General features: G+C 48.4%; 1 protein-coding gene across 1 annotated transcript; it reads right to left on the bottom strand.

The window, feature by feature from the left end:
- Positions 1-732: 732 nt before the first annotated feature.
- LOC308224641 (exocyst complex component 1-like) lies at positions 733-23,102 on the bottom strand (the record flags this gene model as incomplete). Its single annotated transcript, XM_080624789.1, has 18 exons — positions 733-888; positions 1,002-1,196; positions 2,951-3,150; positions 3,924-4,107; positions 4,830-5,070; positions 5,603-5,673; positions 6,100-6,210; positions 6,408-6,526; positions 10,279-10,372; positions 10,632-10,781; positions 11,326-11,435; positions 12,100-12,232; positions 13,681-13,908; positions 17,070-17,263; positions 18,017-18,176; positions 20,790-20,921; positions 21,528-21,655; positions 22,979-23,102. The coding sequence occupies 18 exons, from the start codon at positions 23,100-23,102 to the stop codon at positions 733-735; spliced, it is 2,730 nt and encodes a 909-aa protein (XP_080480915.1).
- Between the last annotated feature and the right edge of the window lie 1,537 nt (positions 23,103-24,639).

Below are 24,639 nucleotides of genomic sequence, written 5' to 3'. Positions count from 1 at the left end.
GGGTTGGAACTGGGTGATCTTAAGGTCCTTTCCAACCCTAACTATTCTATGATTCTAAGCTGTGATGTTGCTATAGAGGCATCAGCAGAAAATGAGGTAAGAAGAGGCAGCTCCCTGACTAGTTTGGATCTCTAGAACTGAAGCATTTGTTACAGTTTACATACAAGTAAACCTTTTCTTAGCTAAAAACAATAAACCTTATATTAATTACTCTGAACTTCCATCTGTCTCTGATGAAGAGCTGATAGAGCAGTGGTGCATGTTCTGACACCTGGATATAGTAATACTACATGCATCTGGGTGTCTTGGTGTGTTGTAACCCTCTTGTTTTATTACAGTATTACTGTGAAATCGAAGCACAGATAGAAAGGGGAGAGTTCCTGGGGAGAAGATGCTTTTCACTGTTCAGTTGCAGTGGGAGGTGCTCTGCTGAAGAGGTACAGTGCTGGCACTTGCTTTGGCAGTAATCTGAGGTTTGGGATGTTCCTTCACTAACTGCGTGATGGTTTCTTGGAGCTGGGAAGCTGCGGTTTGGGTCTGAGAACTCAACCTCCCCAAGGGAGATTGAGCCTAAGACTGACAAGTCAGAGGGACCTTGGTGTTAAGTTCAGGGTGGGAGCCCCATATATCACACTTCAGCTTGGGAAGGGTTTTGTGCTTAGGTCCTTAAAGGTGTAGCTGCAAACAAGGGTTCCTGAGCTGCTCCCAGCAGACATTTGGAGAAGGCTCCCTCTACATGCTGGACAGAGTGATGGAGCTGAAATAGCTCAGCAAGTCCTCCACGGTGAAGTCCATGGCAATCCCTGATCCCGTGTAACAGCGCTGGATCAGTTCCTCAAACTCTTGGTACTGATGTATGAGCTCCTGCTCCATAGTGTGCCACACCACCTGGGGAAAACCAGACCATCAGCTCCCTTCATCACCCTGTGACAGCTATAAATGCGTTGTGGGCCTGAACCCCAGAACATCACGGCATCACACACAGACCACACTCCAGTTACCGGCAAAAGGTTTTCCTCAGGGGAAAGATCCTTGTGGATTTTCCTGTAGAGGGTCTCAAGGGCTCTTTTCACTTCCTTGCCTGGGTATTTGTCAATGACCTTCCTCAGTTCCTGCTTGCTGTAGGCCAATTGGAAGCTGACCTCTTCTTCCTTCACCCCTTGAGCCACACGGGCTTTCACCCCTTCAAAGAAGTTCTGGAATGACAAGAAGACATTCACTGGTGAGCTTCCCTAAGGTGGACTCCTGCATCGGGGCTGAAATCTGACTGTTTCAGTTCTCTTCCCATGTCTAATTAAGTGGAAATGAGGCATTGGAGGCTGTTTGCCCTCCAGGAAAGCAGGGCATAGGGAACTTCATCAGTTCTCTTCCCTCCCTCCTCAGTAAACAGCATCTTTAAGGCTTGCAGCACCATGGAGCAATGGGGTTGCTGGGAAAATCACTTGTGTTCCTTTGTGCTGCATAGAGCTTTGCTCACTACAAAGCGCTTGGGGCCAGATGTGGGGCTGGGGAATTCCAGAGTCTGCTGAAGTCTAAAGCAAAACTCAGTTTCTCTTTGTTCCTCCACGATATTGTGTGAAAGCAGGACAGGCTGTTCTGTAGCAAGGAGCACATCACATCCCAGGGGTGGCTGTTGTTTGAGAGCCCAAGGCTATGCCAATCCCTAGGGATACAGACCTCAGCTAGCTTTCAGGAAAGTGCCGGGAGCAGTGCAGCTCCAGGGAAAGCTCAGTGCTGACAAACATCTTTCTGCATGAGCTTTTCAGGCACAGAATCTGCCAGGCTGGAAGGGGCCACAGGAGGTCTCTAGCGCAACCTCCTGCTCAAAGCAGCTTCATCACTGGATTCGAAGGAGGATACCCGGGAGCACTTCTCAAGGTAGGTTTTAAAAACCTTTGAGGATAGAGACTGTGCAACCTCTCTGGGCAGACTGTTTCAGTGCTCTATTATCCTTCCAGTCATTCCTGCTTTCTATCCATCCGGAACCTTCCTTTTTACATTTTCTGATGGTTGTCTTGTCCTGCTGTGCACCTCAGTAAGCTTCTAGTTTGGGTTGGAAGGGACCTTAAAGCTCATCCAGTTCCAACCCCTGCCACAGGCAGGGACACCTTCCACTAGAGCAGGGTGCTCCAAGCCCCTGTGTCCAACCTGGCCTTGAACACTGCCAGGGATGGGGCAGCCACAGCTTTGCTGGGTACCCTGTGCCAGCTTTCAGTATTGGAAGGCTGTACTTGTATTGTACTTGTATACAATCCAAGTATCCTTGTATGTTGCTTGCTTTCCTTTGTTGTGAGCTATGAAATGCTACTTTTCCTCACAGAGGAAGAATTTGAAGCCATTAACATAGCAGGGCTGCAGGTAGTATGAGACACAGAGCTGATCTTCCAGTTGAACCTACAAGATGTTTGACAGCAAAGCCTGGAAACAAATTGAAAGTAACAGGCCCTATAAATAATTCAAGTTGATCTCAGTCTCTGAGACATCTTACGCCAGTGAGAAGAGAGAAGGAGCGGAGCAAGGAGGGGTCTTGGGAGTAGCCATCACCTCTAGGAAGAAGGGGGTGTCTGAGTTAGCAAAGCCAGATGCTCTGAGCTCTGCTAACAAAGCAGCCTCTTGGGAAGCGTGAAACTGTGTTAGACTGATTAGCCCAGGCAGCTGTGAGAGGAAACTACCAGATGCAGGCACGCAACTGGGAGTGGGGTCTGAGCAGGTCCTTATGCTGCTGCTGGGATGCAGGACTGGTACCAGCACCTCATGCAGCTGAGCCCTGTTCTTGCTGGGACTGTGCTGGAAACCCAGCATTAAGTGGTCAGAGGAGGTGTGGGAGCATTGGGCAAGTTATAATGAACTAACATAACCCCAGAGTGGATCTGGGAAAGGGTGATCTGGACACCATTTAATTCGTAACTTTGGGAAGTGCCCTTTGAGACCCACTTTACCCTGTACTCACATTGAGCTTCTCCAGTGGCTGGCCCAGGTATGTGATGATGTATTTCTTCATGTGCTCGCTATATCTTTGTTTGGCTTCTATCTTCTTGTCCTCCAGGCAGTGGATCATCTTTTGGCACAGGAAGCAATGAATGTGGTGGAAATTTTCCATCATCACCATATCTGTGTTCACCTTCAGGTTTGCTGAGGACAGGCTATTGACTTAAAAGAAAGGAATAAATCTAAATCTCCCCTCTGCCAGTTTAAAGCCATTCACCCTTGTCCCATCACTGCTTGCTCTTATAGAAAGCCTCTCTCGAGTTTTCCTGTCAGATCCCTGTAGGTACTGGAAGCTGCTCTAAGGTCTCCTGGAGCAGCTGCCTGCCTTGCTCTCCCAACCCTCCTCTTCCTACCAATACACCTAGGAGTTCTGAGGGAAGTTGTTCTTTGGCTGTTGCTGCTGCTCCCAAGACCTCTGAGCCTGTAAGAAGAGCAGTGTGTTCTGTAGGGAGGAGCTTCTCCATAGTGGGAAAGGGGAGGTTGACATTAGTTTCAAAGCTAAGCACATGCTTCAGCCCCGTCACAGCTGGGACCCTCCTTGTGCATCAGATGCTGTGTAACTGCCATGCCACACTGAAGGTATCTGCTGCTCCCAAGTGAAAGCAGTTTCAGCTCCAGGCAGTCCCTAGGAGGCTGGCAGCCTGCACATACCCTGCTCAGCTGATTGCTGGTAGCTGCTGAAGCTGCAGCTATGCATTAGATCTTGAGCAGAAGCTCTTCCCTGTGAGGGTGCTGAGGCGCTGGCACAGGGTGCCCAGAGAAGCTGTGGCTGCCCCATCCCTGGCAGTGCTCAAGGCCGGGTTGGACACAGGGGCTTGGAGCAACCTGCTCTAGTGGAAGGTGTCCCTGTCCGTGGCAGGGGCTTGGAGCTGGATGAGCTTTAAGGTCCCTTCCAACCCAAACCGTTCTATGCATCCAGCCACCAGTGTACTCACTGCTGTTGAAGACACTGCTGGCCAGCCTGAGGTGTGCTTTGTCCAGCTCCCCTCTCCGCTGAGCTGTCCTGAACACCTCCTCTGAGAAGTTCACAAACTCCTCGAAGCGGCTCACGGAGGGCAGGATCCCACCTTTCAGCTTGCTGGGCATCCTTGTCTCCTCAATCTCTTTGCACAAGGTCCCCTGGGAACAACACACAAGACATGGCACTGTCAGATCTAGTGTGGCCCCAGCCTCATTTCATGGTACACTGAGGCACAGGCTGGACTTTCTCCATTTACAGTATTTCCTATGGGGAGACACATGAGCCTCTCTGAGGCTGGATGTGAAGCTGTGCACACTGCTCTCCTGGATCTGGTGTACCTGGTCTCCCAGGCTGTGTAGATCTTTGCTCAGACACAGTGCTGCAATCTCCCCATGCAGATACCCACAGCTCCTAGGGCAGAGGTTTTCATCACTGCCCCTTCTTGCACTTTGCAGGCTGGTTTGTGAGCAGATTTGCTGCTCCAGGTCTTGGCACAGGCACAGTTGATGTCAACATGTGGCTTCCCTTGACCTCAGTGGGCTCAGGGCCAGGTTCCTTGGCCAGTTCTGATGGAGAGCTTATCTCCAGCCATTTGACGTGCTGCCCTCACTCCCACAGCCTCCTGGCACTCTATATGAGGAAAAACCCTTTGGTTTGAACACCCTTGTAAGACGAGGTGCAGATGATCCTTAGGTTTGTCCCACCTCCCTCAGACACAATCTGTGATGCAATGGGGCTCTAGTCCTCCCAAAACCAAAAGAGCAAGATCCCTGCCTCATATAAACCAGCACTGCTTTCAGACATGTTAGAAGCTTGGAAGATTCTGGAGGAGGTCAAACATCACCCAGATCTACTTGGGTTTACTCCTACTGATACTCACAATGCACTTATTGAAGCTGCTCTTGGCCAGGAGCAGCATATTGCCCAGGATGGTGTTGAGGAAGGATGAGGGGAGAGCTGAGGAAGAGTCCCACATCTCAAAGATGGAGTCATTCAAGGTAACCAGGACTTGCAAGCAGCCAAATGGGTGAATCTTATTGCAGATATCTAGAAACCCCCTCAGCTCTGGTTCCAGGCACCTGAAGATCTCGCTCAGCAGCCGGGTTGTAGGTTCTTCCAGTCTGGAAAACAAAAGGTAAGCAGTTAAATGGAGAGGGCACTGGCCCTGTGGCCAGCTGCAGAGGCAAAGGCAAAGCTAAAGGAAGAATCAAACGCCTTCTGTATCACAGAGGAGGCTATTGATGCTTGGGTCATCAACTCTTCACCGTCTCTGCTTGCGGGAGGACACTGAAATGTCCCCGTTTTGCCAGCCAAATGAAAAATTCCAGGGTTTTTTATGCTGCCATTTCTATAAGGTTTCTATTCCATAGTGTATTTTCACTTTATGATGTTGCTAATAAGGAAATAAAACTGATCATGATTTCCATGAAACACAAGCCTTGCTTTCTGATCCCCCTGCAGCAGAGCTGCTGCAGAGAGGCAGGACCAGCACGCTCTGCTCAGCCTTTCTGCGTGCCCAGCTATGATGCTGGCCCAGGGTCCAAATCTGAGGCCACTTAGTAGACATCAGGATGGTCAAGAAGGAAATATCCCTCCGTCAGTTCCTCTGGCTGTCCCTGCAGGACACTCCAGACTATCTCATCACCCACGTACTGGCTCCAGGGCTTGGTGCGTAGAGGGTCCTCAGGAGATGCCGTGCTCTTTTCTCCCTTAGTGGCTGATGTCTGGAAAAAGAAATGGAATGGGAATCATGATTTGTCTGCCATTCCTCAGAGAGGAAAGCTGGGTTTCATTTCTGCTGCCCCATATTGGAGTCCTGTGTTTGACACTTAGAGGTCCTGTGATTTTGCTGGAGCTGTCAGTTATGTTCAGCTGGGACAAGAGATAGCTTCAGAGTGCACCAAGGGAGGTTTAGATTGGATATCATGAAAAACTTGTCCACCAAAAGAGTTATCAAACATTGGAACAGGTTTTTCCAACCTAAATGATTCTATGATCAGGAGCCTTAAGCTTCTCCACTACTGACACCACGAGAGGACAAGAGCTCAGGTATCTGATAGAGGTAGGCAGCCACCCCCTGTGCCTGCTGTGACAAGCTGGAGGGAGGACTGGCTAATGGCTGATGGGACTGGAGAGGACACAATCCTCACACTTACCTCCAGGTCTGCAGCATCATGGCTTAGCTGGAAGAATTTCTCAATGAACTGCTGCTCTGTGGTGCAAAGGGGTTGTAGCTCTCTCAGAACCTGCTCCAGTATCTGCTTAGAAACCATTGGGCATGTTAGAACACCCTTGTAGTGCACTGAGGACCCTGGAGTAGATGTCTATGTCCATCTGATGTGACATCTAAGCCAGATCAACAGAACATCTCTGCTTCTGCTCCAGGTACACAGCACTGGAGGGAGGACGGTGGGATAGGTTACAGCACTGAACCCTTTAGAAAACCTCAGTTCCTTACCATGACGATGTTTCCTTTGTCCAATGTGTGTTCCTGGCCCTCTCTGCTCCCAGGGTGACTCCATCGGGACTGCTGCCTGCTCCCCATCGTTATTGGCTTCTCTAAGCTTTCCTGAAGACCTGCATATTGGTAGGTGGTGAGACATCTCCATCCCTTTTGCCCTTTCCACCTCCTTTGATCACTTTAACAGATCTAAATGTCCCTTTTATGTCTGATCTTATGCATGAATTGGCCTTTACCTGTTGGAATCAAATATAGGGGGGAAGCAGGTTTTGCTCTTGGTTTTTTATCTCTCTTCACGTCTGTTTCTGTCTTTCTCATCAGTTCTTTTTCTTTCGCTGTCCACAATACTTAGCCCTTTGCTTAGTCCTAACTCTGGAGGACCGGGGAGTTAAGAATCTTAGATGATAAGAGCATAAATCAGCAGCAATGCCTGCAAGAGCTTCAGGAATAATGTTTGTTGCTTAGCTTTGATGGTAAATTGCTATGAAATAATATCCAGGCAGGGAAGAGGGCTGGCTTCTCTCAAGAAATAGCCTTTTAAACTGAGGAACACTCACCTGGAAGTAATTGCACTTCTCAAACATTACCAGGTTTTTTCCATAGTGTTTTCACTGCCTGCTTGGATGAAGTGGAAAAGCTGAAAGATTTCTTTGAAATGTGCATTAAAAAATACTATTACACTCACTGAAAGAAATCAGTGGAGAAACATCCATATTATTTTCTAATTCATTCTAACAACTGGCATCATTCCCCTTACAGAGGTTCAGGGTGAGTCGGGCCAGCACTCCATTCCTCATAAAGTCCAAAATACCCTTATGTGAGCCACTACCTCCTTTCCAAAGGGCTTTACCTTTGGCAAGGATTTGTCTGATGCCCTACATGCTGAATGGGATGAGGGATGACAGAAAGCCCTGCTTGCGACCTCAGCCTTGTTAAAACCACAGAGAAAACTAATGAGCTGCTTCATCATCTCTTTCCCAGCCTTCTGCACTGGGTGATGATAATTTCACTTCCTGGGAAGTGGCAAAACCAGGAAATAGGAAAGAATTCCATGAGCCTATAAATGTTAGTGTGGAAAAGGGAATGGGAAAATGAGGAGAAAAGACTTCATTATTGGCTCATGATTAATTAAACACAGCCTGGGGTTTGCCTTCGAAACTCATCATTCCAAAGGTAATAAATAATCAGGTGATGTATTTAGAAGCAATGGACATAAATAATTCTTTATGAGGGCAGGGAATCAACCCTCGAAACTCACTGCCAAGGCAATCAGGAGAAAAAGAGGCAGAGAGAGCGAGCCTGGGATATTTCAAAGCGGGGATGAGGGATGTTATCAGGCAAGCGGCCTCGCAGCCTGGGCTGTCATCCATGCAGCCGCTCACCTCAACGAGCCATGGAGCAGCTCAAACGTGGGGAAAGACCTTGGATGCTGCTCCCGCAGAACTTCATCAAAGCCAAACCTGCACAAGCAGCCTGAGATCTGCCCGTTCTGCAGGAAAATATTCCAGCAGGAATCTCTGAAGGTCCCCAGGAGCTGGGGGTGACTAGGCTCGTATCAGTGCCCATTGCTGCCGAGCTCCTTCTGCAAAAGGACATGTGCCCGCATTGCCAGGGTGCTGCTGACCCTGCAGTGGGTCCTTGAGCCACAAAGACGTCAGCTTCCAAAGGGGGGTGATGTAGAAGGAGATGGGATGCTCTCCCTTCTGCTTTGCCCCCAGGGTCCCAGAGGTGGGCAGGCAAACATCATCTAGCAGCATCACAAGCCTTGGGGAAGGTGCCTTGGGGCTGAGCATCCCCAACCAAGCCTGGAGTTTCCTACCTGTCCCAGAGCTCACCCCAGGGAGCAAAGCACGGTGCCAGCACATCCTGGCACCAGAAAAGCTCATCTCACCTCATCCCATGGCCATGGGAGAAAGCCCAGCAAGAGGCAGACACCTCTGAGTGATTTATGGCAGTGCAGCAACAGGCTTGTAGCCATCAAGGTGTCCTCCTACCACTGCAATGGATTTCACGGACACAGGATTCTCTCCTGGGATTTTAATAACTCCCATTTCATGAGGTGAACATAGGCATTAAAGATAGACAAAGCACTGGAAGGAGACCACTGTTTTAACAGTTACAAAAGGGGATCAGGCAAACCTGCCTGCAACACGTGCCCTACTCTTTATTTTTATTTAACAAGCCTGTTTTCATCAAGGGCCTCTTTAAGAGCGCTTCTGTCCGCTTGCAATGCCTCCCATTTTAACAGCTTTCTGAGCAGACCCAGCTGTCCTGAGGAAACAAACTTGTGTGCTTCTATTTTCTATCACCCAGCAGAATTCAAGAGCCTTGCTTGGAGCCCATCAGTCACTTTGCAAATAGGAACCAGGGCCTCTTTATCCTACCCATAATCTTTGTTATTTCCTTCTGTTTAAATAGAAGCAATCGCCCTTCCTCAGGAAATGCTGCTTGATCACATTATCTTATAAACCACATATCGGTGCTTGCTTCCCCACTGCTAATTCCCCAGGCTTGCTGCCAGTGTGTTCATTACCTCTTATCAGACACTCCAATTTTTAAGTGAGAAAGAGCACGTTTTCCCAGGAAAAGCTGTGTCCAGGAGTGGAGAGAGGGGGGTGGGAGAGGAACGTTATCTTTTTTATAGCTATTTCTTTTACCCAATGTGTCAGGTGAGGCAAACCACATGCCCCTCTCTGCTGCACTGAATGCAAGAGCTGTGTGGCGAGGGAGGAGAGGACAGCAAAACACCCACATATTCACCCTGCCCTTTCTGACCAACTCTGATACTGTGGGAGAGGGCCCTGGAAGGCTACGGAAGTGGAAATCACCTGCAATTGTCTCATTCTGCAGCCTGGTGAGCTTCAGGGTAGCTCCCTCCAGATGCCCATGGCTGGGACTCCCTCACCAACCCTTGCATCCCACCAGAATGGCATGGTCTTCACTCCAGAAGACAAAGGATGGGTGAATATCAGGTCAGTGGGTTAGCTGGATGAGGGATGTACAATCATTGCTGCAAGTGCAGAAAGGCAGAACCCTTCCCCAGGATCCTTAAGCCATCAGCTTCCTTCCCTAAGCTTCATCCTCTGGCTCCTAGGTCTGGACACCAGTGATGAAGTAGGTGCAGATGTGGAAGAAGCCAGGAGAGTGCTATGATAGACTAAACACACCGTGCAAAGTGGTTTTTGACATTCAAGTTGGGCCAAGCTGGCATGGAACTTTCCATTACAGTGCTTTGTTTTGCTGAAGGAAAATATGACTTCTGCAATAAAAAACTTCCAGAGGAGACAGATCAGTTTCTCTTTTTATCTTCAGAAACACCTGACTGGAATATTTTGAGTCAGATGCAGTGATTTCAGTTGAAATGATCACCTTGGGACAACATAGCCCCACAGCCGGCTCACTATGAAATCATTCTGCTCTCACAAATACTGCTATGAATACAGTCATGTCTCCAGGGACAGACTTGGTGCCATCTCTTTACAGCAAAGCAGAGTGTATGAGGAGTCTGTGACCAGCTCTGCTTGCATGAAACATGGACCAGGCATTAGCCAAGCAGTCGCATGTCCCCCTTTCTTACATCTATCGCATCATTTCCGAGTCCTACAAAGGGAAGGTGGATAAAAGCTACAGCTTGGAGAGCAGCTAACCAAAACTGGGTAACCCGCAGAGCCAATGGTCTCACAAATACTGCCTGGTGTAAAGCAGAGTGGGCTTTGTCATGTGCTGCCAACTGTAGAGGCAGTCCATGGAGGAGGAAGTAAATGCATAGCACAAAACATGGGGAAGAAACCTGCAATAGGGGATGATTCCTTACTTGCAAACAAATCACTGCTCAGCAGCTCAAAGGTTGTATTTGCAAATCACTCACTTCCTTTTCTTCTTCCTAACAAGAAGGTTTTGGCTTGTTCAAAAAAGGCTTGGATTTCCCGGTCATAGAGTCTGCTGAGGTTCTGGGCATAGACCTGGGAAGTAGAGAAATGACCAAATGAAAGCAAAAAGACCAAATCTCAGCATTTCAGACCTTTTCTTCCAACACAATGTCTCCCAGCAAGTCCCAGGCTGCTTTCTGTCAAGAACAGAGGTCCAAGTTGGCCTGACACCAGCTGCAGGAAGCTTGTGAGTTGTCTGGGTTAGGTGAAATCAAGCTTTCATCATGAATCAACCACTTTAATCTGTTCCTTGTGGATGGTATGCAATATTGGTTCACGGTTTCAGCCATACCTTGGGGAGATCACAGAACAGAACTGGGTTTGCATTCCTCAGCCAGGTCATGAGCGGGGTGTAGGGCACCAGTTCCTCATGGTGGAGTGCATGGCTCGGCGCAGATGGCTTGTCTATGGGCTGAGCAAGAGCAGGGACCTGAGCATTGCCCTAAAGCAACAGAAACAGCAGTAGGAGTGAAATAGAGCATAGCCTTGAAAAGCTCTGTAAAGTATTTGCTTTATAATCACCCTGAATTTACAGTTCTGAATATGTTTGAGAAGCAAATTCAAAGGGTAAAGCAGAGCATCTGTGGTCACTTTGAACTCTAGTTTTAATCCCATGTCCTGGGAACAATTCTGTGCCCAGAGGAATGCCTAGGGTCTGGCAGTGCTGGGACTTGGCACCCGCAGACTCAGAGTCATGTAGGTGAGATGGGAGCTCGGCAGGTTCAGAGCAGATCCTGGTGGAGTGGCTTGCTCAGGGATGTGTCCAGTCAAGGTCTGAGAATCCCCATGGATGGAGATCCCGGAGCTCCTTGACATTACATTCCTTCCCAGTGTCAGTACTCGAAGGTATGTGAAACAACCTCTTTGGGGAGGCTCCTGCAGTCCCATCTCCTGGATGGTTGCATCCCCTACACCACTGGTGTTATTCCACCAGAACATCCAACTCTCCCAGAGTTATGAGCTGCCATGTGAGGAGCGGAGCTCACCTGCAGCTCGAAGATGTTTGTAATGTGACTGATGAAAGAGCTCTCAAAGTTCTGCTTGAGTGTTTCAAACATGATCAGCTGCTCAGCCACAGACTGCAGCTTCCGATAACCTTATGGGGAAAAAAAAGAGAGCATCACGGTATTGAGCAGCATGAATGGTTGTGGCTGCAGATCAACATCGCTCAGCACACTGGCAAATAAGACAGGTCTTCAAGGAGGAAGTTCTGGGATAAATATTACCACTCAAAAGCTAACAAAGGGGAAAAGATTTGCTGTTGTGCCAAGCAGAGCATCCATCAGTCCAACTACTGGCAAGGGCAAACACTTCGTCTCACCCCGATACATGGAGTTTAATGCCAGGATGAAGTCCCTGTACACCAGCAGGTCTCCAACACCACCCACAGTGGATGCTGCTACAATGAACGATCATTTTTCCATGCTCAAGGCACAGGGTGCCCAGAGAAGCTGTGGCTGCCCCATCCTTGGAAGTGCTCAAGGCCAGGTTGGATGGGGAATTTAGAGAAATTGTAGAGATCTTGCCATAAGTTTGCCTCAGCTCTAACATATACTGGACCAGTCAGTGCCTGAGTCTAGAGGGAGGTGCCTGCAGTGCCTGGATGCATTTGAGCTAATTCCTGGCTACATCCCCTCCAGCTCAGGAGGGGGCCCCTGCAGAGGTTGGACAGCAGGAAATGGTGCTACGTGCGCAGCACAGGTTGTGGATGAGCCAGTGGCTCTGCTGTCTGCAGGCAGGAATCTCAGCTCTCTACTCACCAGGATGGATCTGGGTGTTCATGCAGAGAGATAAAGCCTCTGCTGCAGCAATGCAGGCTTTCACCCTACTGGGGCTGGAAAGGTCTGCCTGGCTCAGAGCATCACAGTGTTCCCTGCTGAGGTTGAGCTGGGTCTGAAAACAAAGCCAGAAGAGAACAGGTACAAGCACAGTCAGCTTCTCACCCCTTCTCATCCCATCCAGAAGGTGCTGGCTTGAAATAGCCAAGTGATGCCAGGCTGCATGTGTCCATCAAATCACCATGCTGCTCTGTCCCCACCAAAAGCAAAGGTCTGCACAGTAACAACTGCAGTGGTGGCCATGGAAGCCCTGGCAAACATCAGCTTGTGTTTCCAAACTCTGGGACCTCTGGGATCCTACTGTCAACAAAGTGGAGGGGAGGAGAAAGCAAAAGCTATGGAAACTGCAGCTTGAGCTGCTCAGAAAAGGAAAGGTCAGTGGCACAGAGGTCACAGTCAGCAGTGGAAGTGAGGATTAGCTGTGCTATTACTGCACGTTTCTTGCATTTATGGTATGTTTGCAAATAATCTGTTTCCCACATTCCCAGAGCTCATCAAGAGTCATTCCACCGCTGTCCCCTGTGCCAGTGTCTCCGGCTAAGAGCTGCAGAGCAAAGCTTCTCTGGATACTGAAACAGGCCTTTGTGCACAGTCCACGGCTGATGGCAGACATTGACCTAACAGTGAAACCATCTTCAAGGGTGGAGGGAAAGAGGTGAGAAAAGGAAGGAGGAAAGTCCTGTAAGTGGGAAGAGAAGGAACAAGGTCTGTGGACAAACATCCCCAAATGGTTCTCCCATGCAGATGTACAGTTTTCTTCAGGATCCACCCAACATTCCCATTTGTTTCTCTGCATGTGAGGTTATCAGTGCTGATGGGAGCAGGAGTGGGTATCGCACACTCAGGCTGTAATTGCTGGTTAAGTGTGGTGTTTGTCCATTCTTGGGTGTTGGCTATTGCATTGGCTACTGATCATCTGCTAATGAGAGCTGGATTTCCCTAAGACAAAGATAGAAACATGAAAGCTACCAAGTGAGGGGAGGACAAAAGCCCTCAGTGACCATTGTTTCCCACAGGAAACCCCACAATCCAGACATGCCTGGAGTTTGAAGGCACGAAGCTGGGAGCATCTCAATGCTTTGGGTGCAAGGCTGAAAGCACTGCCACAGCAGCCTCTCAGGAAGAAGATCCCAAAGCTGACAGTGAAAGGCTGACTGCAGCATCCCAAGCGGAAGGCTGCAGAGCTGCATCTGGAAGGTCTTTGTCATTGCATCATTTGAGGCTAATCCTGCCCAGGAAAAGGACTTTCAGAGACCCTTCTCACAGCCCTGGACCACAGTGAAGGTACTGCACATCATGTCTGCTTCTTGTCTACCTGCAGTCCATCCCAGCTGCGTGGCCATCCTTACATTACCAAGACAACGAAGTCCCTCATTTCTAGGCCAGAGAAGCTCAGCATCCTTTGCAGACAGAGAACAGTTTTCAGAGTGTTTGAGGCTCGCTGGAAGTTTTTCCTAATGGATTCAACAGGCTGAAGGTTTATGTCTTTGCAAACCCACCTACCGTGAGGAAGAGGATCTCATCCATCAGCCTCGTCTTGTTGGAAACGATGCGATGTAGCAATGAGTTTTCCTGGTGGATGTGGTCCATCTGGTGTTTCACACTTCCCAGTAACTCATCATAGATCTGCAAGGTCTCCTCCACTCTGGCCACCTCTGCCAGTGCCTCGTCAATGTTGCTCATGAGCTGTGTCACCTGCTTCTCAGAAGAGATAATGGCTCTAAGGTTGGCCTGTGAAATGGAGAAACAGCACTGTAGCAGGGACTGGCCACCACTCAGAGGCAAATATCCTGACGTTCACCCTCCCAAATCAAAGCAGAGACCCTGTCATTATAACCTGCAAGATGCTGCTATAATTGCATCAAGTGTCCTGCATCACTGCATGCACAAGGTCAATGTCTTTGCACTTGGATAAACTACATCAGCAACCATCTGCAAGTCCTAAGTGCTGGGGCAGGACAAAACCCTTCCCTGAGCAAGATGTACACTTTCATCTGCCACAGCAATGAGGTTACTGTGGAGCTGCTGTGTAAATCAGTCTTTGTAGGCTGGGAAAGGGTACCAAGCCCTGCTGGCTTCTGCACCACTAGGAAAGCCCCAGGTGGACACTGCATGGAGTCTCCAGACCTCAATCCCCACAACTGGTGAAGTCCCCTGAGGACCTGGGTATCCATCCCACAATACTGGTAAGGAAACATGCTGGCTTTGAGGCACTGGCCATTCCTGCCTGGCTCTAACACTTTGATGCAGACCATGGCCATGCCAAGTGCTTGTCACAGCATGTTTAGCATCGCTCCGGGCATCACCACTGCTGCCAGGGTGTTACCCAGCTGAGCTGCTCTGGCAGGGGATTAATAAACAGTGAAATCATGCATGAGACACACACATAGATGTCTCTAATACAGGAACTGAAGGCACAATTTGCCTAGGGAGGTCTCAAGCGTTTGCTTTGACGGGTGGTGAGGATAGATCATCGTGTTAATGGCTGCTGACAAGCTGCACTAGAGATTAACTGCTTCCAAATGTTAATGGTATCGTTTTCAAGGCCTGTGAACCACAAAGGTATCAAAGAAAACAATCAATAGACACAGGCCTGGGAGGCTTCCAGACTGCCATTTTTCTCTCCATTAATAAAGCTATTAAAGAAGTTTGTCTTTTCTGATATTTCAATTATCTGATGCCTTTTTCAGTAAATGAAGAACAACAGCAGAAGCATCTGCACCCCCCAGTACACCCCGTGCTCAACTTGCTGGTGGGAAACGGCCAGATGAAGAGAAGCAAAGTCTTGTCAGCCCAACTGTGGCTTGGACTGAGCCTGTGCTCAGAATTAGGAGTGTGCTGAAAGCACAGTAGATGCTGGACACCTACAACCCCCATGTTAAGGATTTTCTCTTCCTCAAGCTCCGTCTACATTGCTTTTGGGATGAAGATGAGCTGCAGCTCCAGCTCTGAAGGTGTAGGATAAGATGCTGGAGCAGTGCTAAGATGCTTGTGAAATGCACAAGAGTCACTCTGCAGCACATGTCTGGATCAGGTAGGCTTGGTGTCGCTGCAGAGCATCAGTTCCATTCTCCTGTGACAAACACAGTGCTGTCCTAGGAAACTGTGGGAGAAAGGACTGTGGGGAGTGGCTTCAGATGCAGGCAGATTCACAAAGCACCTGGCAAGGTTAAAGGAATTGTGTAGAAGAGAAAAGCCTGATATCATAGCAAACACAGCAAAGCATCTCTGTTGAAGCATAAAGACGAAACTACAACACTGCAAAGCGATGCAGCTTTCACAGGGAGCCCAGTGATGCCAGGGCAGGCTGAGGTTCACTTGCCAGCAGGCTCAGGGGCCAGACTTGAAGCAGGGTTTGCTAGAGCACGCAGGTACTCATCTCCGAAAGCACCAACGCTGCTAAGTGTGTGCTCCAACCGGCCTACACAGGCTGGTGAGAGGGAGCTGGGAGGCAGCAAACCGCCCCGCTCCCAGACTGCTGCTTTCCAGCTGCACACCAGGGACCTGGCCCCAGCTCCATGTTTTATTAACTGTTCCTAAGTCACAGCCATGAGCCTGTCACTGCTGCACCTTCAGATTGCCTTGTTAGGGCTGAACAGACCCATGGGGGGGTGCCTGGAGCAAAGCATCACCGATGGCACTGGCAGGGCACCCGCGGGCAGAAAGGGCTCTCCGGAGAACCACCGCATGGGAAAGGGTAATAACTGCCCTGCTGCCAGCAGCACAGAGCTGCCAGGCGCTGCCTGTGCTTCAGCGGGTGCTGGGATCCTGCAGGGATGCGGGAATATCAATGTGGAAATCAGAGCTCGTGGCCTCCCAAGCACTGGGGCTGTGCTCTCCCTCCCTCTGAAATGAATAAGCGCTTCCTTGCTGCCAGTGCAGTGTTTGCCATCCCCAGAAGGGATGGGTTAACAGAGGGTGATTAGTGTTGGAAGAGGAGGACAAGGCGTCATCACTGGGGTGTGCAGAAAACCATGTGAATATATGCACACACTAGTCTAACCTGCTGGTATTAATAACACTTAATATCATAGATTAAACCTTCGAAATAGAAACATCTCATTAATCAATCTGTATTAGCAATAAGTGACATTTATTCATTAGAGGGCATTAAAATAATGTATTCGGCAGTGCCTTTCATCTCAAATAACTTAATAGAGATTCGTTAGTTGCTCTCATTGAGTATTTTACAGCTGGGAACAGTTGAAAAGTGTCTGTATGACTTGCCAAGAGCAAGCAGGAGCAGACCTCAGGAGTCTGGTTCTCCAGATTAACTACTAAGATTCCAAGTGTAGCAAGTAACATAGAAATACAGATTGGGAACACAGCAGAGGTAAAGGAGGTTGGATTTAGGGGGTTTGGGTTCTTGTATGGTTTAGGATATTCCCTTTGGCTTCTTTTTATCCCTTTGTTCTTCAGTTACCTGCCCATAAAATGCTAATCGCAGATATATTAGCTTAAGATAAATGCTCAAAGCAGCTAGCTCATTATCTTGCTCCAGCACTCAAAGAATCAGGTCATCCTCTGCAGAAATGCAATAAAATATAGCAACTCTAATACAGTAAATTAAGCTCTCCAGCCCGAAAATAATGTGTGTGCCTTCTCTGCTATGGTTTAGCTTTGACTTTTTATCCTTTTCCAGCTCTGTTTCATTTCCCCCTCATTCCTTTCTCTCTAATTACTGCTTTTCCTTCTGTAGGGATCATTGCTGATCCTTCCCTTTCTTTCCAGACATTCTTATCTGTCAGACCACTCTGTATGCTCTTCATCACCCACCCACTTTTTACGTGCACTTTCATCCTCTCCTTCCCTACTCAGCAGCCTCTATCCTTCCTATCCAGATGAGGTTAAGGCTTTTTGGTTGAGTCACAGCCTTTGGTCCCCCCCCTTACCTCATCCAGCACACGGAGGTCATTACTTAGCTGCTCTGCAAAGACCACAGAGTTGTTCACAAGGGGCTCATACTCCTCCATCAGCTTCAACACATCAGCAGCTTCCTTCGGTGTCATCTCCTGGTACATATTGAGCTCCTCTTGGCTCTCAGCCTCTGCAGGGTCCTTCCTGTCTTCTTGGGGCCTTTGTCTCCCTGCATGGGCAGGAGAAGATGAGGAGATGGCCAAAGCTTTCTATCTATGTCATTTTATTAGCCTTGCTAATACTAGCCTCATTGAGTCCAAGTGACACAAATCCAGTGGTCTCAGTTTGCTGTCAGTTTGAGTAAGATCATGGCAGGAAGCAAAGAAAGATGTGCATGGGATAGAGGGGCAGCTTTGTAAGAGGGACAAAATGGGCATTTGAAATGTAATCTGAGCTCTGACTGTGTTGTTACTTGCTCACCTCCCTAGGACTGTGCATTGGGGCATGTTGATGTGTTCCTTACACAAAGCTGAGACAAATTTCAGAGATGAACAGGCTTCTTCTGATCAAATACACTGATAGTCGTGTGTTGTAGAGTAAAATACATTCTTACATCCATTTCTATTCATATTTCTTGTCTGGGGAATGTCACCAGGCAGGCAGCCAGTCTCCCCCACCCTGACATTACCAACACTTTACAGCTCACCTTCCCTATTCCAGACTGCAGATACCATCTCTGGAGATAAGATAAATTGTCCATCTATTTGTCTTCCCAGCCTAGCACTGTCTCTCCATGGCAAGGGATGGATAAATGAGGTGGCTGTGCCTCCTGATACACAAAACATGGATTCTCGGGCTTCCCTCTCACTGGTACCCACCTCAGCCTCCCCCATCATCCCCATTCACATTAAACGTATTCACTTCCCATATATGATAGCGATGATGCAAAAAACCCAAACCCTGTGACAAGGAAACTAATTACCTTCTGCTGCACAGGAGGGGACATTCACAAAGGCGATAGAGCCGGCCAGGTATCGGTGGCTCAGCTTCCACAAGCATCTGATAAAGGTTTTCTTCGCATCTAAGCTGCTAGTGGTCCACTTGTAAACCTTATCCAAGTGCAGATCAAAATCCAGGCTTGCCTAGATGCCAACAGTTCATTACCACATCAATTAGACACCACTGAGCAGCTGGGTAAGATTAGAGAGGTGCGATCATGGCACTCGGCAAATAATCACAGGCGTGATAAAAGCACTCAGTATAAGGATGCCCAGCAATTCTGGCCCTAGACATGGACACCAGGACACCCACAACGGGTCAGACCAGTGATCAACCAGCCCCAGTGTCCTGATCAGCACACTGAGTTCTTTTCAGGTTATACAGCTCCCTCACCTTTTACTGCAGCTTGTGGGGATGAACGCTGATGAATCTTGACAGTGGCCAGTGGCAGATGCATGGGAGAAGAGGACTGAAAGGGCAAGTTCAGAGTTATATTGCCCTCAGGATTCCCCGCCAGCCTCCAGCAGCCCATGATCTGGCAGCTCGCTGAGCCAGAGGTTGTATCCAGAGCCCTGTGTTTAACAGCCCTTGAAGGACCTCCTGTCCCTGGTTTCCTCTAATGACTTTTTGAACTTATTCGTAGTGTTGGCATCTACAGCATCCTGTGGCAGTAAGCTCTGCAGTATAACAATGTGCTGAATAAGAAAGCTCCAATCAACTGCAGTTAAGCATTTGGGCTAAGCGCAGCATGCACCCTGCCTTCCTCTGCTGACGTTCCCCTCTGCAACCCTCATCCACCCTTAACCTCAAACCTCTTTACTTAAGAACTTGGAACACCCAGAAAAACCCATAAAGAGCCTGCTACAAGCTCAGTCCTGAAACCTTCACTTTCATCCTCCTACAATGCTTCACATTACATCTCCCAGCAGCCCCATTTCCTGGCAGGGAAAGGTCACCTGAGCTAACAGGAGCATGGACTGGAATAGAAGCATCTTTTGAATTACCCATGTTGCTGTCATCTCTATAAATGTCAATATCGCTCTACCTACCTATGCCCAAAGGATGTAGTCTCATGGAGGGGGGAAACCAGCCACAAGAGACTTTGTTTTTGCCACTATGTGGTACATAGGTGGAGATAATAAGTGAGGCTGCTGAATGAGGAACATCTCACAGAAAGAAACTCCTCCCTGCACCATCTCACCAGCCCTGCAGCACATCCTGATCTCATCTCTTGCAGAACTTTAAAGCCACACTTATAATTATTGATACTAATCATCATAACAGACGTAGCATTGATGAGGATGGATGCAGGCCTATGAACCTTAAGGGTTGCTTTCCAACCACCCTGAGGCAATCCATCACACCCCGCATTGCTGTGCAGGCTTGGTAGCAGCCCCTGCAACAGCACAGAGCAGTGATGTCCAGGGAGGAATTTATGTGCTTGTGGTTTATAGCACATCTGAGGAGGAGCTATTAAGGCAGGGAGGCATCTGTTAATCACTTCATAAATATTAATACTGGTTTGGTCAAGGGAGCTGAGGCTTTAAGCACTGCTGGGCTTGCAGTGTCAGTACTTTGCTGGTGCTAGGGAACCGAAGGCTTCTCAGTGCACCAGAGCAGACCCTGATGACCAAGCCCTTGCTGTGTGCCCTGAATATTGACTCACTAGATGGGGTTTGGCTGTAGTCAATACTATCTGCTAAGCAACAGAGGAGAGCTCTTGGTTTGATTGCCATGGACCTGCCAAGCCAACAGGGAGTGTGCTGACTGGGTTGCACTGGGGAGCTTGCCTTGTGTAAGGTCTCCATGGTGGGAGCCTAAGAGATGACAGCAGCCTGCTGCTTCAGCCTCTCCTCTGCCTGGGGCCCTCGTGCAGCAGCTCCAGCTGGCGAGTAGACCCCATTTCCATAGAATAGTTTCAAAGGGACTTTAAAGCTCATGCAGTTCCAAGCCCCTGTCATGGACAGGGACACCTTCCACTAGAGCAGCTTGCTCCAAGCCCCTGTGTCCAACCTGGCCTTGAACACTGCCAGGGACGGGGCAGCCACAGCTTCTCTGGGCACCCTGTGCCAGCGCCTCAGCACCCTCACAGAGAAGAGCTTCTGCCTAAGATCTTTTAGGAATATCTTTTAAGTATATTTTAGGAATGATATGGATGATCTTGGCTGCCTGCCTTCAAGAAAGACAAATTCAGAGTGGAAGAGGCAAGGAAGAGGACTCCAGGCCTGCTGAAGGGAAAAGAGAAGTCACTACAGAAGAGGAGCCTGGAGGTCAGTCTGCTTATCCTGCCAGAAGGAAGCTTAATAGGGGAGGTCACTGCAATCTAAAAATGTATCTGCAAAAGAGAAGAGCTGCCTCACCTAAAGGACAGCCATGGCACAGGCGCAAACAGGGATTACTCGGGCAGGAATGCAGGCTGGGGGTCATTAAAAGCCTTTAGGCATTGGGACAACCAAGTTCTCCATTTGCATCCCTGTAGGGGGGTTTCAAAAGTACACTAATTCTTTAAGAGATAGTATGACCAGTTTATCTCATTGGGATGCAAATGGGGGGGAAAGGACTGAAAATCCTGGAGGTATCTTCTAATCCTGATTCCAGAGGAGCCAAAGCAGTTTATAAGACTTGGTGTAGCCTGGCTTATCTGCTAGAAGAAAGGCCAGGCAGAATGAAAGCTTGTCCTTCCTTGTGTACAGGACAATGTAAGACAACAAGATATCAGTTCAGCTCTACCCATAGCGTCAAGATGCCCTGCACACCTGCAGTTGTGATTTTGCTTCCAGAGAGGCTGTGCAGATGTACTTTATTTGCCCTGGATGAAGAAGTGAAAAGCTGTTCTTTTCCTCATTTATTTCTATCCTTGTGCAAACCCAGGCACTTCGCCAGAGTCCCTGGAACATTCTCATTTATAACAAAACTAATCATACCAACTTTAACGATGTTCTGCCAGCCCCAGTGGAGGCAAGAAGGTGTCTTGTCCATGCTTTCTTTCCCCAAAAATCCTTCATGTCACCCTAAAAGCACAGCCTCACCCTGACTCCAGCCCACTATAATCCCCCTTTCAGTAGATGCCTCCATTTAAGCTGTAAATACCCCATGCAAATGTCTGTCAAGAAGCTTTGTCAACAGGGATCGACAGATGGGCCTGACAATGTGCTCTGTGAATTCTGGAGACCTGACAAGAGCAGTGCTTTGCAGCCCGTCTCTCCAGCCTCTGAGGACTGCTGCACGGAGCTTCAGGAGGTCCTCTGCCTGAGGAATACTGGGAGTTTGCCCAGCAGTGTTGATGGAAGCTGTGTCCAGGCAGTGGTCACCCACCCACTGCTCACCCTGGTCAGGTATTTGGCCAGCTTGCAGTTTCCTACCTTAGCGAGGGATGGTGCAGGAGGAAGGAAACCCTCAGCATCCTGGGCAGAGGCATCTTACCTTCAGAACCGTATCTCTCCCACCCCCAAGATCAGTTCTGCCCTTTGCCACAGAAGGAAAATCAATCCTACCTCATCCAGAGTCTTGCCATCTACCAGCTTCAGCTCTGCTAAGGGCCACCTGTAGGCTACCTTGTATTGCTCTCCTCTGTCTGCCTTGACCTTCACCAGAAACAGCTGCATCGGCCTGAAGGTGTTCACTGAGGATGAGGGACAGGAAAAAAACAAAGAAACAACCCACAGTATTATTGTTAGCCCAGTACACAAGAGCTCAGTGTGAGCAGGCAGGTACAGATGGACACATGGGCACTGATTTTGCATTGTGGCTGTATGGAAAGATACTGCAGGTTTCCTGCTGACTTGTCTCTTCACTGAGTATTTACATATGGGAAGTGCTCCTGAAGGATTTTACCCAGAGCACTTTGAAATCTACGCAGGGATTCCCAGTAATTTCAAAGAGTTTAAACCATTGTGCTCTATAAGGCCCAAGAAATACTTCAGCAAGACCCAAATGTGAAGGGAAGAGGTCATCCTAGTGCAATAAGAGTTATGAGTTGCATACCATATTGCTGGCCCAAAGGAGTCCAAAACCACTCCACTGTTTGATACCTACACAAACATACCCCATCAAAAATCAGTTCCAGTGCCAATTCACTTACAGTCACCTCTTGGTTAATCTGGAGGTGCTCATTGTACATCATTCTGGCTATTATATCTTCTCCCATACGAGCTAGATACTTCCAGAAAGCTGACACGGACTGTTCCAGGGGTAACTCTTGTGTTTTAGGTGCTATTTATAGGCTACATCATCCCTTGGAGATATTTCTACTGCCCTCCACTGATGCCCAAGGAAGCTGAAGTGCATCATCTAGGTTAAACATGATGGGTAAGGCTGTAGAAATGAATCCTACAGTAGGTGACTACACTGTCTAGAAGGTCATTGGCAGGAAAGTCTCTGCCCCTGTAAGTTTGTTCAAAAAAATCCATGCGAACTCTTTCTCAGGAGTGATGGAGCAACTAGAAAAGCATAGACCAAAGGAGATGGAAAATTCCCCAAAGAACTTGCACTTTGGATCCTAATCAAATAAGATCCTGAAATGTCTGAGTACCATTAAAACTCTCATCAAAGCTACAGAGAGACTGAATGAGGCTGTAATGCTGTGTCATGTTAGCATAGTTTGTTGTTGACCTCTAATGACAGATTCGATGTAAACGGTGAAAATTAATAACCTGACATTGATGGAGGGCCTCAGCTCTCTCCAGTCAGCTAAAGATCATCCAACATTCAAGAGGGAACTTGTGCTTTTGTTGCCAGTTCTTGACATACTACAGTGACATGGCACAGCTCCTGTCTTTGGATAAAGATTTCCTTCATTTAACCTTAAAGTACAGCATTCCAATAGTGTCCTACCTCTTCTTCCAGATGAGGAAAAGAGCCACAGAGACCAAACCAGACAAGAGCTGCATGAAACCTTCCCGGGTTTGCAACTAAACCCGCTGTCCAGTCCCCCCAGGGTTCTCACCCACAAGACACAGAATGGACATCTTCTTCCTCCTCCCTGTCTTCCAGACACGGACAGTTTCCAGCAGCCTCTCTTTCTGTGGGTTGAAGACGCCTTGTTCCAGCAAGCTCCAAAGAGAAGGCATGGTGGGACCTGAACACAAGTGTGCCTCCTGCTGATGCTCGTGGTCACTGCAGGGTGCGCAGCACCTCCTGTGAAGCACAGACAGGCTGGAGAGGGGATCCACAGGCAGTGGCACACCACTAAAATCAATCACCCACACACTGATTTATCCCTGTTGTCTTGCAGATACTATGAGGGCTAAGTAATTGTTGTAGATTAGAGGTCAGAAGGGTCTGAATTCCTGCCCAGTGCATCCAGCCCAGTAAGGCCACAATAAAACTTTCCTCACAGGTTTTCACATGCTTGCAGACTCATTAGCAAATCAGTATTAAGAGCAAACAGCTAAACTCCCGAGGAGCCCCCCTGTCGTCTGCTCTTTTTAGCTTCCCTGGCTCCAAGCTAATCAGCTAATTAACCAGGGAAGGGAACAACACGGAGGGAATGTGAAGTCCAAGGGTGGTCTCAGTTTCTGGGGCTGAGCCCTTCCTGCAGCTTGCCATGCTCGTGATCCCTGGCTGTATGTGTGTCCCATGGAAATGTGAGTGCCCTCACAGCCAAGTTCTGCAGCCAGTGCAAGCTTTTGGTTTCATAGCCAAGAGGATGAGCTAAGAGGAAATGAGCCCAAACTTCTTCTCCCCCACGTTTGGCTTATGTAGTTGGACATGCTTCTCCACAGCTTGAGAATGGCTGAGATGTGCAGGACTAAGTCATCAAAGGAAACATCAGCATCCAGCTTTAAGCCTCTTGTGATATTTTGCAAGAGTACCATGACCTCCACGTCACAGAAGAGGAAAGAAAACAACCTAATGAAGAGGATCTCCTGGCTGCCTCCTTATAAGCAATGCTCAGAGCATCTTGAGGTTTCAGTCCTGGCCATAAGTCCAGCCCACACAGAGCAAGGGAAACCGCAAGTGCAGCCTCTTGATATCTCAACAAGCTCAGCTCAGTGCTAGGCTGGAATGAGACAACCTTGAGGTATTAAAACACTGATTCAGGTCAACTCAGTTGAAGAAGGAAAGGGTTTAAGTCACCACAGCAGAAGCAGTGTTTTTAGCAAGAGCATGTTGCTTGGTCACAAACTGCTGTTTTTAAAGCACAATATTCTTAATGGAAAGTTCTCGCACAACTTCCTAGCCAGACCTAAGACCCATGGAGATGTCTAGGTAAGAGAAACTCAGCACTATCAGGGTGGAGATGGCAGTTCATGTCCTGTACATCATGTCTAAACACACAGCAGTTTGCAGTAGAGCCTTTGATGTAGGTGGTGAGGAAATGAGAAAGTGGCTACGACTCTGAAAGGTTACATTTAATGCAAGTATTTTAGTAAGAATTAGGGATAAATAAAAACACAGACTGCAGGAAAATAACAACATTTAGAAGAGGCACTTTGAATGTTTGCAAATAGAGATGAATTGTTATGGAAATTTACTCCTTGCTCTGCAGTGAGCGGAGGCAAATGAAACCTTCAACAGCTCCCTCCCCGCGGTGATGGGGCTTTCAGCGCAGCCACGTAAGTAACGAGCTTGAAATCACATCTGCAATTAGTTAAACTAATTTTT

This window comes from Psittacula echo, assembly GCF_963264785.1.
Source record: "Psittacula echo genome assembly, chromosome: 8".
NCBI lineage: Eukaryota > Metazoa > Chordata > Aves > Psittaciformes > Psittacidae > Psittacula > Psittacula echo.
Note: the sequence above shows the minus strand (reverse complement) of the source record. Positions and strands in the feature narration are given on the sequence as shown.